Raw genomic sequence first — 12535 nt, forward strand, 5'->3', positions numbered from 1 at the left:
AGAAAACCATCTTAATGCCATGGGAAACATCTAGGACAAGGCTCTTTTGCCACAAATAACATTATTCCTAGGGAATGGGAAACTACTTATGAGTATATATTTAACGTAGCTTTCAGGGATAATATATCCTGAAACTTATAATCATTCACATTCATCTTATTAAAGAATGAAGCCTCGATTTGACAGTAAAACCATAAAGGTACTATCATTGTATCTTCTAAAAGATCTAATTCATATGAAGTCCTAAAGTTTGAGTTAGGAAAAAGACCAAAAAGTTCTAACAGAGTAGGATAACACCTGGACATCAGACAGCATAAATTAGGACAGTTCAGATGTCCAGCTTGCCCAAAGATGAAATACAAAAACTTCTTAATTACTGGAATATAAAAGAGCACTTAGAAGTCCACTAATACCATTAAAGGTTAAAATGGGCAAACATTCCTTTTTAAAATTCCCGTGGACCATACAAGCAGTCACCAAATCTAGTGCCCAAATCATCCACTGCTTTAATTATCTGGAGAGAAAATTAAATAAATTGTTAGGTATCTGTTTTGAATGGGCACTAGTTAGCATTCTTAGAAAAAAAAATAAACAGGTTGCAGCCCCACTTGGTTCTTATAATGAACCCAATAGAATTAAATGGGCAATGGAAGGACACTCCAATCTATAAATAAACCCAAGTAAATAATGGAAAGCACCCACTTGTTTATTATCCTTTCCCACTCTCTCCAGAAGCTGGATATTCTGCTTCCAAGGGTTCAGTGGAGAAAGTGGACCCCTGACGTCAAAAGCTCTCCGTGGTCTTGGCTGTATCTGTGGTTCTAGGATCACTCCTTGCACCTCTGGTAGGAGAGAAGCACTGAAATAGAGAGCTGAATATAGATTTAAGAAAAAATTCTTATTAAGAAATTACATTCTCTGGTCATTTGAGTTTGTAATGACTTATCCTCAGGATAAAAAGGAGCTACCCTTGAGCATACTTTCTTTAGTGCCTCCTTAATTTGAACTTTAGAAATCTGTCACCACAAATGATTAATTCTTCAGTAACTATTAAGAAGGGACCTATCGTGGTGTAAGCCGTAACATTCTCTGTGACAAACCACCCGACTTCGAGTGGAAGACCAACTCAAAAAAATGATAAATTAGGACTAGAAACAAGAGCACAGTTGTCTTAAAGGGACCGGGAAAGGCACTCGACCTCAGATATATCAAAGGAGGAGTTCCAGTTAATCTTCTGCCAAAGAGAAGAAGATGGATTGAAAAGGAGAAACAGAATAATCAAGCATATTAACAGAAATATTACTAAACTTTGGGAATTGTCTAAGAAGCTGAATTTGTTCTCGTTTTAAAGTCTCCAGTAATTTAAAGAATTAATCAGACTACAGTCCCATATTACAGCAATACAAAGCTAAACCTAAATTTTATCAAGCTACGACTACTGTCCCTAGAAAAGATTCATTCTTCAAGCACTCATATTTAAAAGTAGGAGGGCAGAACAGTGGACATAGGGAATACAATCTCCAAATCTTTTATAAATTGTATGATCATTGGTTTGGGGTCAAGAAGGACCAGGAAATAAATCATTAATGGCTATAATGCAGGAATTAAAGCAGTAAGATATACCCAAATAATAGATGATGATAAAGACACTGGAAAATAGTTTACTTTATTATAGGAATAAGGTAAATAAGAGAAAGAAGTCAAAGCACATAGCATCTGATCAAGGAAAAGCTGAAAGGAGAGTAAGATCGGCAGATATGTATTTAAAGTTACAGGGACTGCAGGGTAAACTTTAACGTAAGTAGAAAATAGATAATTGTACTTTGTAGTACAGAGTGATAAATCCCTATTAAATTTCAGATCTTATTCTTAAATAGAAAGGTGCTGCACATTCCTTTTGTATAGAACACAGTCACAGTATAGTATTTCATGGACATGTTATATTTGTGGATAAATTAAGAAAAAAATGTTATCGGGTAATTTCTCTCTCACGCCAACTGGTTATCAGAAAGGTTCCTTACCTGTTAGTGGAACGAGGATTGTGCTCTCTTGTTCTCTATCAATCAACCAACAAAGGTTATAGTCTCAGCACTAAGAAAGTAGCAACCAACCAAAGTTAGTGTTTTAAAGCCTTCACTTCCTCTTGGCTCTGGCAGCCAGTTTGGAAATATACCAACAGCTGAAAAGGAATCGTTATTCCATTACCTAACAACATTTAGACTCAATTTTTTTTTAAAGCCTGAAGAAGAAAGACAAGCTAACCCTTCTACTTTAGGAATATATCCAATTCTGTACAAGTGAGAAATGAAAACAGTTTGGACTAAGAAAAGAAAACCTATGAATTTAACCATCAAATCTGTGATTTCCAAAATGTAAAGAAGTGAAAAAAGATATCTAAAAGAAGTCCAGGGGGTGCAAGTGCCATCTAGCAAGAGGTATCAACTAACTACGAAAGTACCTTATAAGCCTATGTGGCAGCTATTTTTTTTTTTATTTTTAAGTTTCCAATAGATTTTAAGTCCTAAAGTCTTTGAGTTTTGAAGACCATACTTTTTAAGCAATAGCTTACCACAGTATTTCATAGTATAATCACATTGAGGAGGTCACATATCACATTATGAGGGATGATGAGAGGAAAGGAGTACAAACTAGAAAAAGATCTGAATACTAAATATCTCAAGAATTGTACTCTAATTAGGTATTTTCAAGAGTCAAAAAACAAAACACTATAATCCCAAATAGATTAACAAAGTATTCCACAGCTGGAGTTCTTAAGGGGGTGCTTTTCAACAGATGAGAAAAGCTTAGCATTAATACATCATAGCTAGCTTATTTATGTATTCATTGTACCTACAGTAGGCCCCACAGCCATCTTAGTAGTACCTACAGACCCCCTGTGGTTTTGCTCTCTGTGGTTCCAGTTACCCTGTTCAACCATGATCCAAAAGCAGATGATCCTGACACATCATCAGAAGGTCAACAACAGCCTAATGCTACGTCACATTGGTCATTCACCTCACTTCATCTCATCACTAGCATTTTATCATCTCACATCATTACAAACAGAAGGGTGAAGACATGCAATAAGATATTGAGAGACAGACCACATTCACATAACTTTTATCACATTTTTGTTATCATTGTTCTATTTTATTACTGTTGTTCATCTTTTACTGTATCTAATTTATAAGTGAAACTTTATCATAGGTATGTTATGCACAGAGAAAAAGACAGTATATACAGGGTTCGGTAATACCCACATTTTCAGATATTCACTTGGAGTCTTGGAAGATAAGGAGGGATTACTGTATACTGTGCAAACAGGTGCTATAAAAGTATTTTTTTAATTATTAAAAATGTACCCTCTAGTCTTTTCTAATCAATTCCCTTGAAAAATGATTATTTTTCATATCTAATATTTTAATATAAACTATAAGATTAAAGATTCCCAAATTAATGAGATCTAAGTAAACCTTAACCACTTTAAAGTTTTAAAAAGTAAATTCAGAAACTATGAAGATATGATTTCCCAAATTTCCCCGTTTTCCCTTATTTCTTGAATACTAATCAGTAGTAACAGTGCATCTGATTGAAAACACAGACAAAAAGGGAGCATTCCACTTGGGAACAGGAAATACAACTAGTAATTTTTTTTTTTTTAAGTTACAGGCTCGCTTCACTTTCAAAATGAAAAATAACTCCTAACAAATCATATTTTGCTCAGATTAATAGTAGGCTAAGTTTACAATTTCTCATACAGTAGGAGCTCTAAAGCCTTGATTTCTTTACCATACCCCACAGGATTCATAACTGAAAAATACAAACATATTAAAAGCAAAAACAAATGGTCTTAGGATAGATAATTATAGGGCTGGAGAAGCAGATCCACTCATAAACTTCTCCCAAGTGAGATTACTTTCAGGAAATAACTTGTTTTGCCTGATGTACCAAAACTTGTGGATTCAACATATTCATACTCAAAAATGAATAAACAAATGTCCTTAAATAGAAATTATTTTGAATCATTGAGAAGCGCTCGTATCTCTCTTGCTTCAAGAGTTAATTATTTATGAAGACTATGGATTTGATAATGTATCATTTATAAAGAAAAATGTAAAGGCACTTTCAAAATGAGATCATTATTCAAACAAGAAAGAGCAGCCATTGTGAGACTACTATTGACAAAGGCTCTTAAGAATGACACAGTAGGACCTTACTTAATTCTATTTTAAGACACCACTCTTCTACTCTTCTGATGTTTAAAGAGATGGAAAAAATAAGCACTCCACTAGAGAACTTGTATTTCAACTGCTAAGAGAATAAATTTCAAAACAAAGCTAACAAATCCACCAGTGCTAAAATGCCACAAAGGAACTCAAATGGATGTTAGGAGGTCTACTAATCCACTACACCTCAATAAAATCACTTGAACCTTATCAATAATATTTCAATTTTTAAAGATTCTTAGTGAAAATTCAGTTATATTCAAATCAGAAACAATAAATCTAAGAATTTTATATATAAATACCACTCTGAGAAATTCTCCTGAAATGTTCAGACTAGACTATTTGCAGTATTTGTTCTCAGTACTAAATTACTAAATGAGCATGTACTGCTTATTAGTTTTAAGCATTGCTAATACTGAAGAAAGAGAAAAACCTAAGCCTAATCATTTTTAAGCAACGAAATAAGAGGCAATATGTTTCTATAAACTATTTCTATTCATTTGTATTATAACTAAAATTGAACTTGCTGATTTACATATTTATACATCATCTATAAAACAAAACATTCTATGCTAAGTTAAGCCATGATATAACATATTCTTAACTCATCTTTCATCACTCCTTACTAGTTCTAAGGCTGTCTATAAAGAAAAGAATTTCTCACAAACCCCTCCAGGTTCCCAGAACAGTCCCAGCTGGCAGTAAGAAGAAAATCAAGAAAACCATAACAGAAACCGTATCTCCAGAAAGAGCTGACACAGTGAGTTAATTCTGTAAATGTTTTACAAATGAATGAAGACTACTGATCAAGAAACAAAAAGAAGAATTTTGTCAAGTGGCTGATTATCTAAAGTAGACACTAAAATGTTCAACTTTCTAACCCCAAAGAAAATAAAAATTATCAAAAATACTACTTTCATGTATCTCTTCTGGAAGAAATCAATTTCTAGGATGGTTTTTCCAACACGGTCAGCAGAACTTCAAAGGTATCCTAAGATGATAAAAATTTTTGCTAAATTATAACACCTATTATAGATTTTCTACTGGTCTTTTCCAGATTCAAAATTAGTAAGAAATCAGATATTGCCAGAACACCCAATTTTAGATATTCAGTTTGAAAAAGGGAGATCATGCCAAAAAGCAAAGGAACTAACAAACAAAACCAGCTTCTTTAGAATTAGCCATGGTATTGTACTGACTCTGGAGAAAACGATTACTTCTAATCCACAATCTTGTATATACTGTTGAGTAGGATACACTTCAAAAACACAAAAATAAGGAAGAAAGCCTGAAACTTTAAGGAATGCAGAGCATTATGAGGCAGAGAGAGGGAGAAGCAGACTCCCCACTAAGCAGGGAGCCTGATGCAAGGCTCTACCCTAGGACCCTGAGATGATGACCTGAGCCCAAGGCAGACGCTTAACCTAGGCACCCCAAGAAGAAAGTAGTAGTAAGAATGAAAAACCCTAATTATTAGAATGTTTCAAGATCTACCAAATTCTAAGATTAACCATATATTTTCTCTTCACCCTTTTGGAAATGATACTACCCAAAAATGTTATTGAGATTCAAGTTACTCCACTAGGTCTAAACATCAAGTATTTGTTAACAGATAAACAAGAGACAAGTAATGTGTTTTCATGATCCACGGATTAAGGTAGAAGATGAAGTAAAACAGATAAACAATGCATAACACATTTTTTAAAGTAGTTAATCTACCACAGAATAAAAGACAAAAGGCAATCATAAAAATATACATTGTGTTAAAAAAAAAAACAGCAACTTCAAGGTCAAGAAGATTAAACACAAAATTATTTAAATTTTCCATTGCCTACTTTGAATGAAAAAGGCCTCTAGATTTGACAAGGAAAGAAAACCTTGGTAAAAGTATATTGTTAAGAAAATTTTCTAAATTGCCCTCATAAATTCTTTTCATAATTAATCCAGACTATTATTTTTACCTCTTTTCCACCTGTTTATTTTGCTAGTATGAAATATTTGGCTTTGTTCTTATAATGGCCAGCATATACTGAAGTATATATACAAGATACCAGGGGGGGAAAAAGGATTATCTTTCTATCACATTTTTTTTATTCCAGTACCTTGGATTGTGCTACATCCCTAATAAGTGCATTCAGAAACAGATGAAAAGACTACAGAAAGAAAAACAGTGATGTTTTATGAATTATGCTGCCTTTACATTAATTCCTTTGAGACACTTATCCATCTATAACAAGAAATACATCAATAACAAAATATGTTACAGTATTAAATTCAAAAGGTTCTGATCAAGCAAGATTGATGGATGCTAAAATTAATGGAAATTATGATGAGAATATAGGAGAATATGAGAAATTGAAAATATGATGAGAAACAAGATATTTATAATGTCACAAAATATCTCCCCATAAAACACTTGCTATTCACAAAAGGGGAAAAAAGAATAATTTTAAGAGTATAGAAACTTGGCAGATCTATCTTTAACCAAATGATCAAGATAATGTCACCAGTAACAGAACAAATCAATACCATATACCTCCTGATATAATGCACTGACTAATGTTAAGGACATCATATCATTTCTGTGGTATCCTTGCCAAAAATGCATTATCCCAATTTGTTCATGAGAAATACCAGACACACAAGTTAAGGGACATTCTAACTAGCTAGTATTCTTCAAAAATGTCAAAGTCAAAAAAAAAAAAAAAAAGTTAAAGTCATGAAAGGCAAAGAGAAAATGAGGAAGCATCCCAGATTGGAGGAGTCTAAGGAGACATGGTAATTAGTGCAAGAGTATGAGATCCTAGGTTAGATCCTGGACCAGAAAAAGGTCACTTAGTGAATGGACAATGGTCAAAATTCAAATAAAGTTTACAGATTTGCTAGTAGTAAATCCTGATTTCTATGTTTGTTCTTTGGTTATATAAAATAAGACCATGAAGGAAAACTGGGTAAAGTATATGAGAATTTTATGAAATCTGCGACTTTTTGGTAAATCTAAAATTATCTTAAAATAAACTAAAAAATAAAACAGGTTCTGAATAAGGTACCATATTTGACATATCCATGGAATGTCCACTAAGAAATCTAAATCTACATTTTTCATATGAAAAGTTTACACCAATCTTTCTTTAAAAACAAATCCTAATGGAAATAATAGCATTATGTCATGTTCTGTACAAATATCAGAAAATTAATCAGATGATGTTTTTTAATTTCTTTGGGAAATAGTTCTCTATACAGAGAACTCTGATTCAGAAGTATATGAAATCAAAAGAGAAAACCTCACCCACAAACAGAAAAACTGAAGTATGTTTATGTTAAACAACTAGTTGTAGAAATTAGCTTTAGACTACAGTAAACATATGATAGAATAGGTAGATAAGAAACCAAAAGCTGTCCCAAGTTAATTATCATGTATAAACTTCTGCTACATTATAAAAATGGGAGGAATAAAAAATTCTGCTCAGTTTTTCTTTAAAAATGTCTGTAGGAAACGAAGTTTAGTGCCATCAGTGTCCCTCTTGCATTTTTTTTTTTTTTTACTAAAAATCAAATGATGAAGCTTCAAAATAATTTATTTTTTAATCTAATTATTTAAGTCATCCTCTACACTCAACGTGGGGCTCAAACTCACAATCCTGAAAGTCACATCCTGTTCTCCATGAGCCAGCCAAATAATTTACATTCACTTGTAAAAATCAGTTACAAATAAAATAATGACTTTTTTTTTTTTAGATTTTTATTTATTTCTTCATGAGAGACAGAAGGTGGCGGGGGACAGAGACACAGGCAGAGGGAGAGGCAGGCTCCTTGCAGGGAGCCTGATGTGGGACTCAATCCTGGGTCTCCAGGACCACACCCTGGGCCGAAGGCGGTGCTAAACCACTGAGCCACCCAGGGCTGCCCGACCTTTTCATTTTTTAACATTTATTGAACTTAGTATATAGCAAGTAATATATTATGCATTTTATATATACTGCCTCATTCAATCTTCAAAATAACTCTGACATATACAATATTAAAATGATCACAATTTTACTGATGAGGAAACTAAGGCACAAAGTAATGAAGTAACTCACCTAAGATCATACACCTAGTAGCTGTAAGAGCAGGAAATTCAAAACCAGTTTGTCTCCAGGATCCAGAATCCTAATTTTATACTTTTCTAAGTCATATTATTTTCATTAACAATTAAATATTTTCTTTTCAAATATTAGTATATGACAAACTGCTAGTGTTTTAAGTAGAATTCTGAAATTCTTTCCTTCGATTTCATTTAAATATAGATGAGTTGATAGTTATTTACTTTGTCATTTCTATCAACCAATCAAAGTTTGACAAGGCAATAAAACTTAGAAATGAAGTGCAGCAAAACTCCATATCAGCAAAATAAATAATCTAGAAACAGATGTTTCTATTGAACCTGAAAAGCCTGTATCTAAAAGTAAATTGAAATGGTAATCAGAATTCTCTCTTACCTTTTAAGTATCTACAAAGAAGATGCAGAAAGATTTTTTTACATTTGAATTTCTAGTTTACATATCTATTGACTTGCCTAACAAATCTATAGCATAGTCTTTTAAATGCATAAAAATTTCAAAGAATTTAATGATTCTAATTATTTTAATGTAATTTAAATATCGTATCTACAATTTAAGTCATCATTTCTGTTATGATGAGCATGATTAAAATAATAATCTGGCAGTAACAAATTAGACTTTATTCTCTACTGATTGACAGCTCAATTCTACTACCCAGAGAACAGTCTTTGGTTTGTTACAGAATATAAGATATTCTGTATGGATGTCTTAATTGTCCTCAATTGCAGTGTATTTTAAAAGTTATTTATGGATAGCTTGCAATATATTTACTCAAATTCTTTTATATATATATAAATTTTGCATATATATGTATGTGTATATATATATACGTATATATATATATATATATATATATATATATGAGATCAAAGAAAGGTCGTTTGCTTCCTCATCTCAATTTGAGTCCAATAAAAATCAAATATAATTATATAAATGTAAATATGATAGAAACAATAAAACTGTATATAATACTTCATATAAGAACAGGGCGTCTTCCAATTCTTTATCAATACAATGGGGCAGGTTCTTTAAAAGACATATCTAGTTACAAATAATGCCTTTAATCTACTCTATTAAACTTGTCTGCACTCTGAGGCTGCAGTGACAAAAAGAACATCATAATGTCAATAGCATCCACAAGTTTTAGAGAGAAGGAAACCTTTCCATTGGAAATTAAGACAGCACGTGTTAATCAACTACTCATCAGATAAGTTCTATGCAGTAATGAGATTACACAACAGAAAAATGAGAAATGTCCAACCTGATATGCTATCTTAAATTTAAATCCTGGAAAAATACCTTAATCCTGGTATTTTACTGACCATTCACCACTTCCATAGCTGATTCTACTTTCCAGACATTTTGGGAATAAGATTGTATAGTCCTAATCCATGTCTTGAAAAGGAAAATACTGCCAAAAAGGTATGAAGGGAAAAGAATATCACCACTGTCAAGTTAATAATCTAAGAAATACAACTTTGACAAAAAATACATGAAGTTTAGTTAGCATTGTATAGGCTATCAAAACAATTTTGAAAAAGTCACAACAAATCTTGGATTAAAACCCTTGAAAGTGCCAATACTACTAAAGTTCTCAATTCAGCAAGACTTTACATATGGATATACCCTCATTAAGAAATAAGTCATGTATATTCCTTCACGTTTTAATAAATCGCTCCTTTAAATTTTATTCAGAATACGAGAGTATAGTACTTCTCTTTCCATTCTTCCCTCAAAACTTGAGTCAAATTTCTTAAACTGTTAAATGCAGCTAGTAGTTTTAAAAATTCTGACATTCCAGTTTTACAGTGGTCTACCTTCAAAGACATTCCCAAAAGAGACATTCCTTCCTTAATCTACCAATAGATCTTCAGAAACATCTCCGATAATCATTCTTTCCACCCCTTTGATAAATCTTTTAGTCCCCAAGACTTCAGTTTTTGTCCTCAGAATTTGACATCCCTTTTTTTATTTTCTTAATCCATTTCTCAAATAAGCGTAACATAGAGAATGGATAAATGGGAGATGAGAACGTTCCGTTGGCTCATTTACTTTGTTAATAACATTAAACTTTAAAACATAAGAAACACAAGTTAGTAAAAAGTTCTACATTAATGGTAATCAAAGCATAGAACAAACTGATTAGCCTCCCTATCTCTGAATGTTTACAGAGTTAACTAGTTCTTTCTATCCTGTTTACAGATTTCCCCCAGGAATATATTAACTCATAGGAAGTCTATCCCCCTAAGGTCTGTAAACCATTTACAATGACAAGGCCAATTAAATGAGGCTGCAAATATGTCAGTGCTGTAGTTCTCAAAATATGTTCTTAAACTTCAGCCAGATGGCTCACTTGGTATATATACTCACTTGACAACAATTTTACTTTTATTTCTAATATAAATCGAATACTTATGAAAAACAGGATGGTATAGCAAGAAAGGAACTGTTGAGGGTAGAATAATAATTGTACAGAAGAAATCCAGTGAAGTCTGCCACCACTACTTAACTATACGGCCCAAAACATTTCTCATATGTAATATGAAGGGGATTAACATTTCCCAAGTGCATTACAAAGAACACTAGTTCTATAGGGCATTCACAAATGTTAGATGATCAAAAAGGTTGGTAAGGTTAGTGATTAATAAATAAAATTGTCTCTCTTCTGCAGAATTTCAGTCTCTAATACATTAAAATACAAGGTTAACCTCCAAGATGTATATAACAAAAAACATTCCCCAAGATGCCTGGGCTCTAGAATTTTTTTTTTTCCTTGAAGAAGTGGTATACAAAAACACTACTTTTGAAACTTTTATACTAAATTTCAAAATCCAGTTCAATGAATCTTTGAAACCTAAAAACCAGGTACTGACCCATTATCTTATTAAAAACAAATTGATTAATTCCATTCATTCTAAGGAGATAGTGTTCAGTCCCATATGGTACCGAGTATGGAACAGATGGTCTTCAGGACACTAGGCCCATCTAAAACAACCTTTAAAATGAAAAAGTTTAAGAATCACTTAATTAGGGTAATAGTTCTATCTTGGAAATATTAACAAATGCCAGAAGACACTATATTCTCTGTAAGTAATCCCTACCCTATTAAGAAAGAGAGGAAGGCATGCTTTGCAATAACTTTTGTTTTTATAAATTTAAGAATTTCTAAGCACTGGGGGATCCCTGTGTGGCTCAGCAGTTTAGTGCCTGCCTTCAGCCCAGGGCATGATCCTGGAGTCCCAGGACTGAGTTCTACATGGGGCTCCCTGCATGGAGCCTGCCTCTCCCTCTGCCTGTGTCTCTTCCTCCGTCTCTCTCTCATGAATAAATAATCTTTTAAAAAAAGAGAATTTCTAAGCACTTCTCAAATAGTTGTAATACAGTCCCAGCAGCCTAAGACTCAGAAGAATTAATCTCTGATGCCATTATTAGTAATAAATTCCCTTTTTTTATATGCATCTAGAATGGTGATACAAGATACATGCCATTCCTAGGAGGACTGAGAGAGATTAGTCCTTCTTCTTCCTATAGGGATTAATTCCCTTATGGAGCCCCAGGAAAGAAAGCCTATACCAAAAATGTCACAAAGGTGCAGAATCACTGGTTTAGAAAGCTATAGTATGTAGAAAGTCTATAACTACGTAGACAAGCTTTTAATTTTAATTTACAGTGCTTCTGAAAGGAATCATTTTTACTTGCACAATAATAAAAGCAGCTACCGTGCACAAAAACTACTAAGAACTGAGCTAGGTGCATTACATCCTTTATCCCTTCTAATCCTCCCAACAACAGTGCAAGGGTAACTATTACTCCCACTTCACAGGTAAGTAAATTGGGCTTACGCTTACATTTACAAAGGTCACACAATAAAAAGGTGGCATAAACAAGATTAGATACCAGATCTGATGCCAAAGCTAATGCTCATTAAACACTACCTCCTTGTCCTCTATGCTTCTTAATCCATAGCCTTGGTTAATCAACTCATTTGAATCAAAAAGCTCTCATGCACACCATTTACAGAACTAAGCATAATATAACTTAATTTTGAGAATTCAGAAGTTATATCAAGATCTTATGATGCTTCTTCAGAATACTAGACAAAACTCTTGAAAACCAAAACCATGACTTTTTTTGTGTCCTTAGTACCTTTGTTCAGTGCTACCATACATAACATTCAAATATTTCTTAAGTAAATAAATCATCACA

General features: G+C 32.8%; 1 protein-coding gene across 7 annotated transcripts in view; it reads right to left on the bottom strand.

Moving 5' to 3' along the window:
• Positions 1-12535, bottom strand: part of TSC22D1 (TSC22 domain family member 1) — a 131099-nt gene that overhangs the window by 98137 nt on the left and 20427 nt on the right. For 3 of the 7 annotated variants that reach the window (XR_013355979.1, XR_013355977.1, XR_013355978.1), the window contains exon 2: positions 703-872. The exons of 1 other annotated variant lie outside the window; for it this stretch is intronic. Coding sequence is in view for 3 of the 6 variants with exons in the window: in XM_077855594.1 (XP_077711720.1) it covers positions 703-859 (157 nt within the window). In the remaining 3 variants the exon portion in view is untranslated. The remainder of the gene's footprint in view (positions 1-702; positions 873-12535) is intronic. 3 more of the 7 variants (XM_077855594.1, XM_077855595.1, XM_077855597.1) reach the window with 1 other exon arrangement.

This window comes from Canis aureus, chromosome 17, assembly GCF_053574225.1.
Source record: "Canis aureus isolate CA01 chromosome 17, VMU_Caureus_v.1.0, whole genome shotgun sequence".
Classification (NCBI taxonomy): domain Eukaryota; kingdom Metazoa; phylum Chordata; class Mammalia; order Carnivora; family Canidae; genus Canis; species Canis aureus.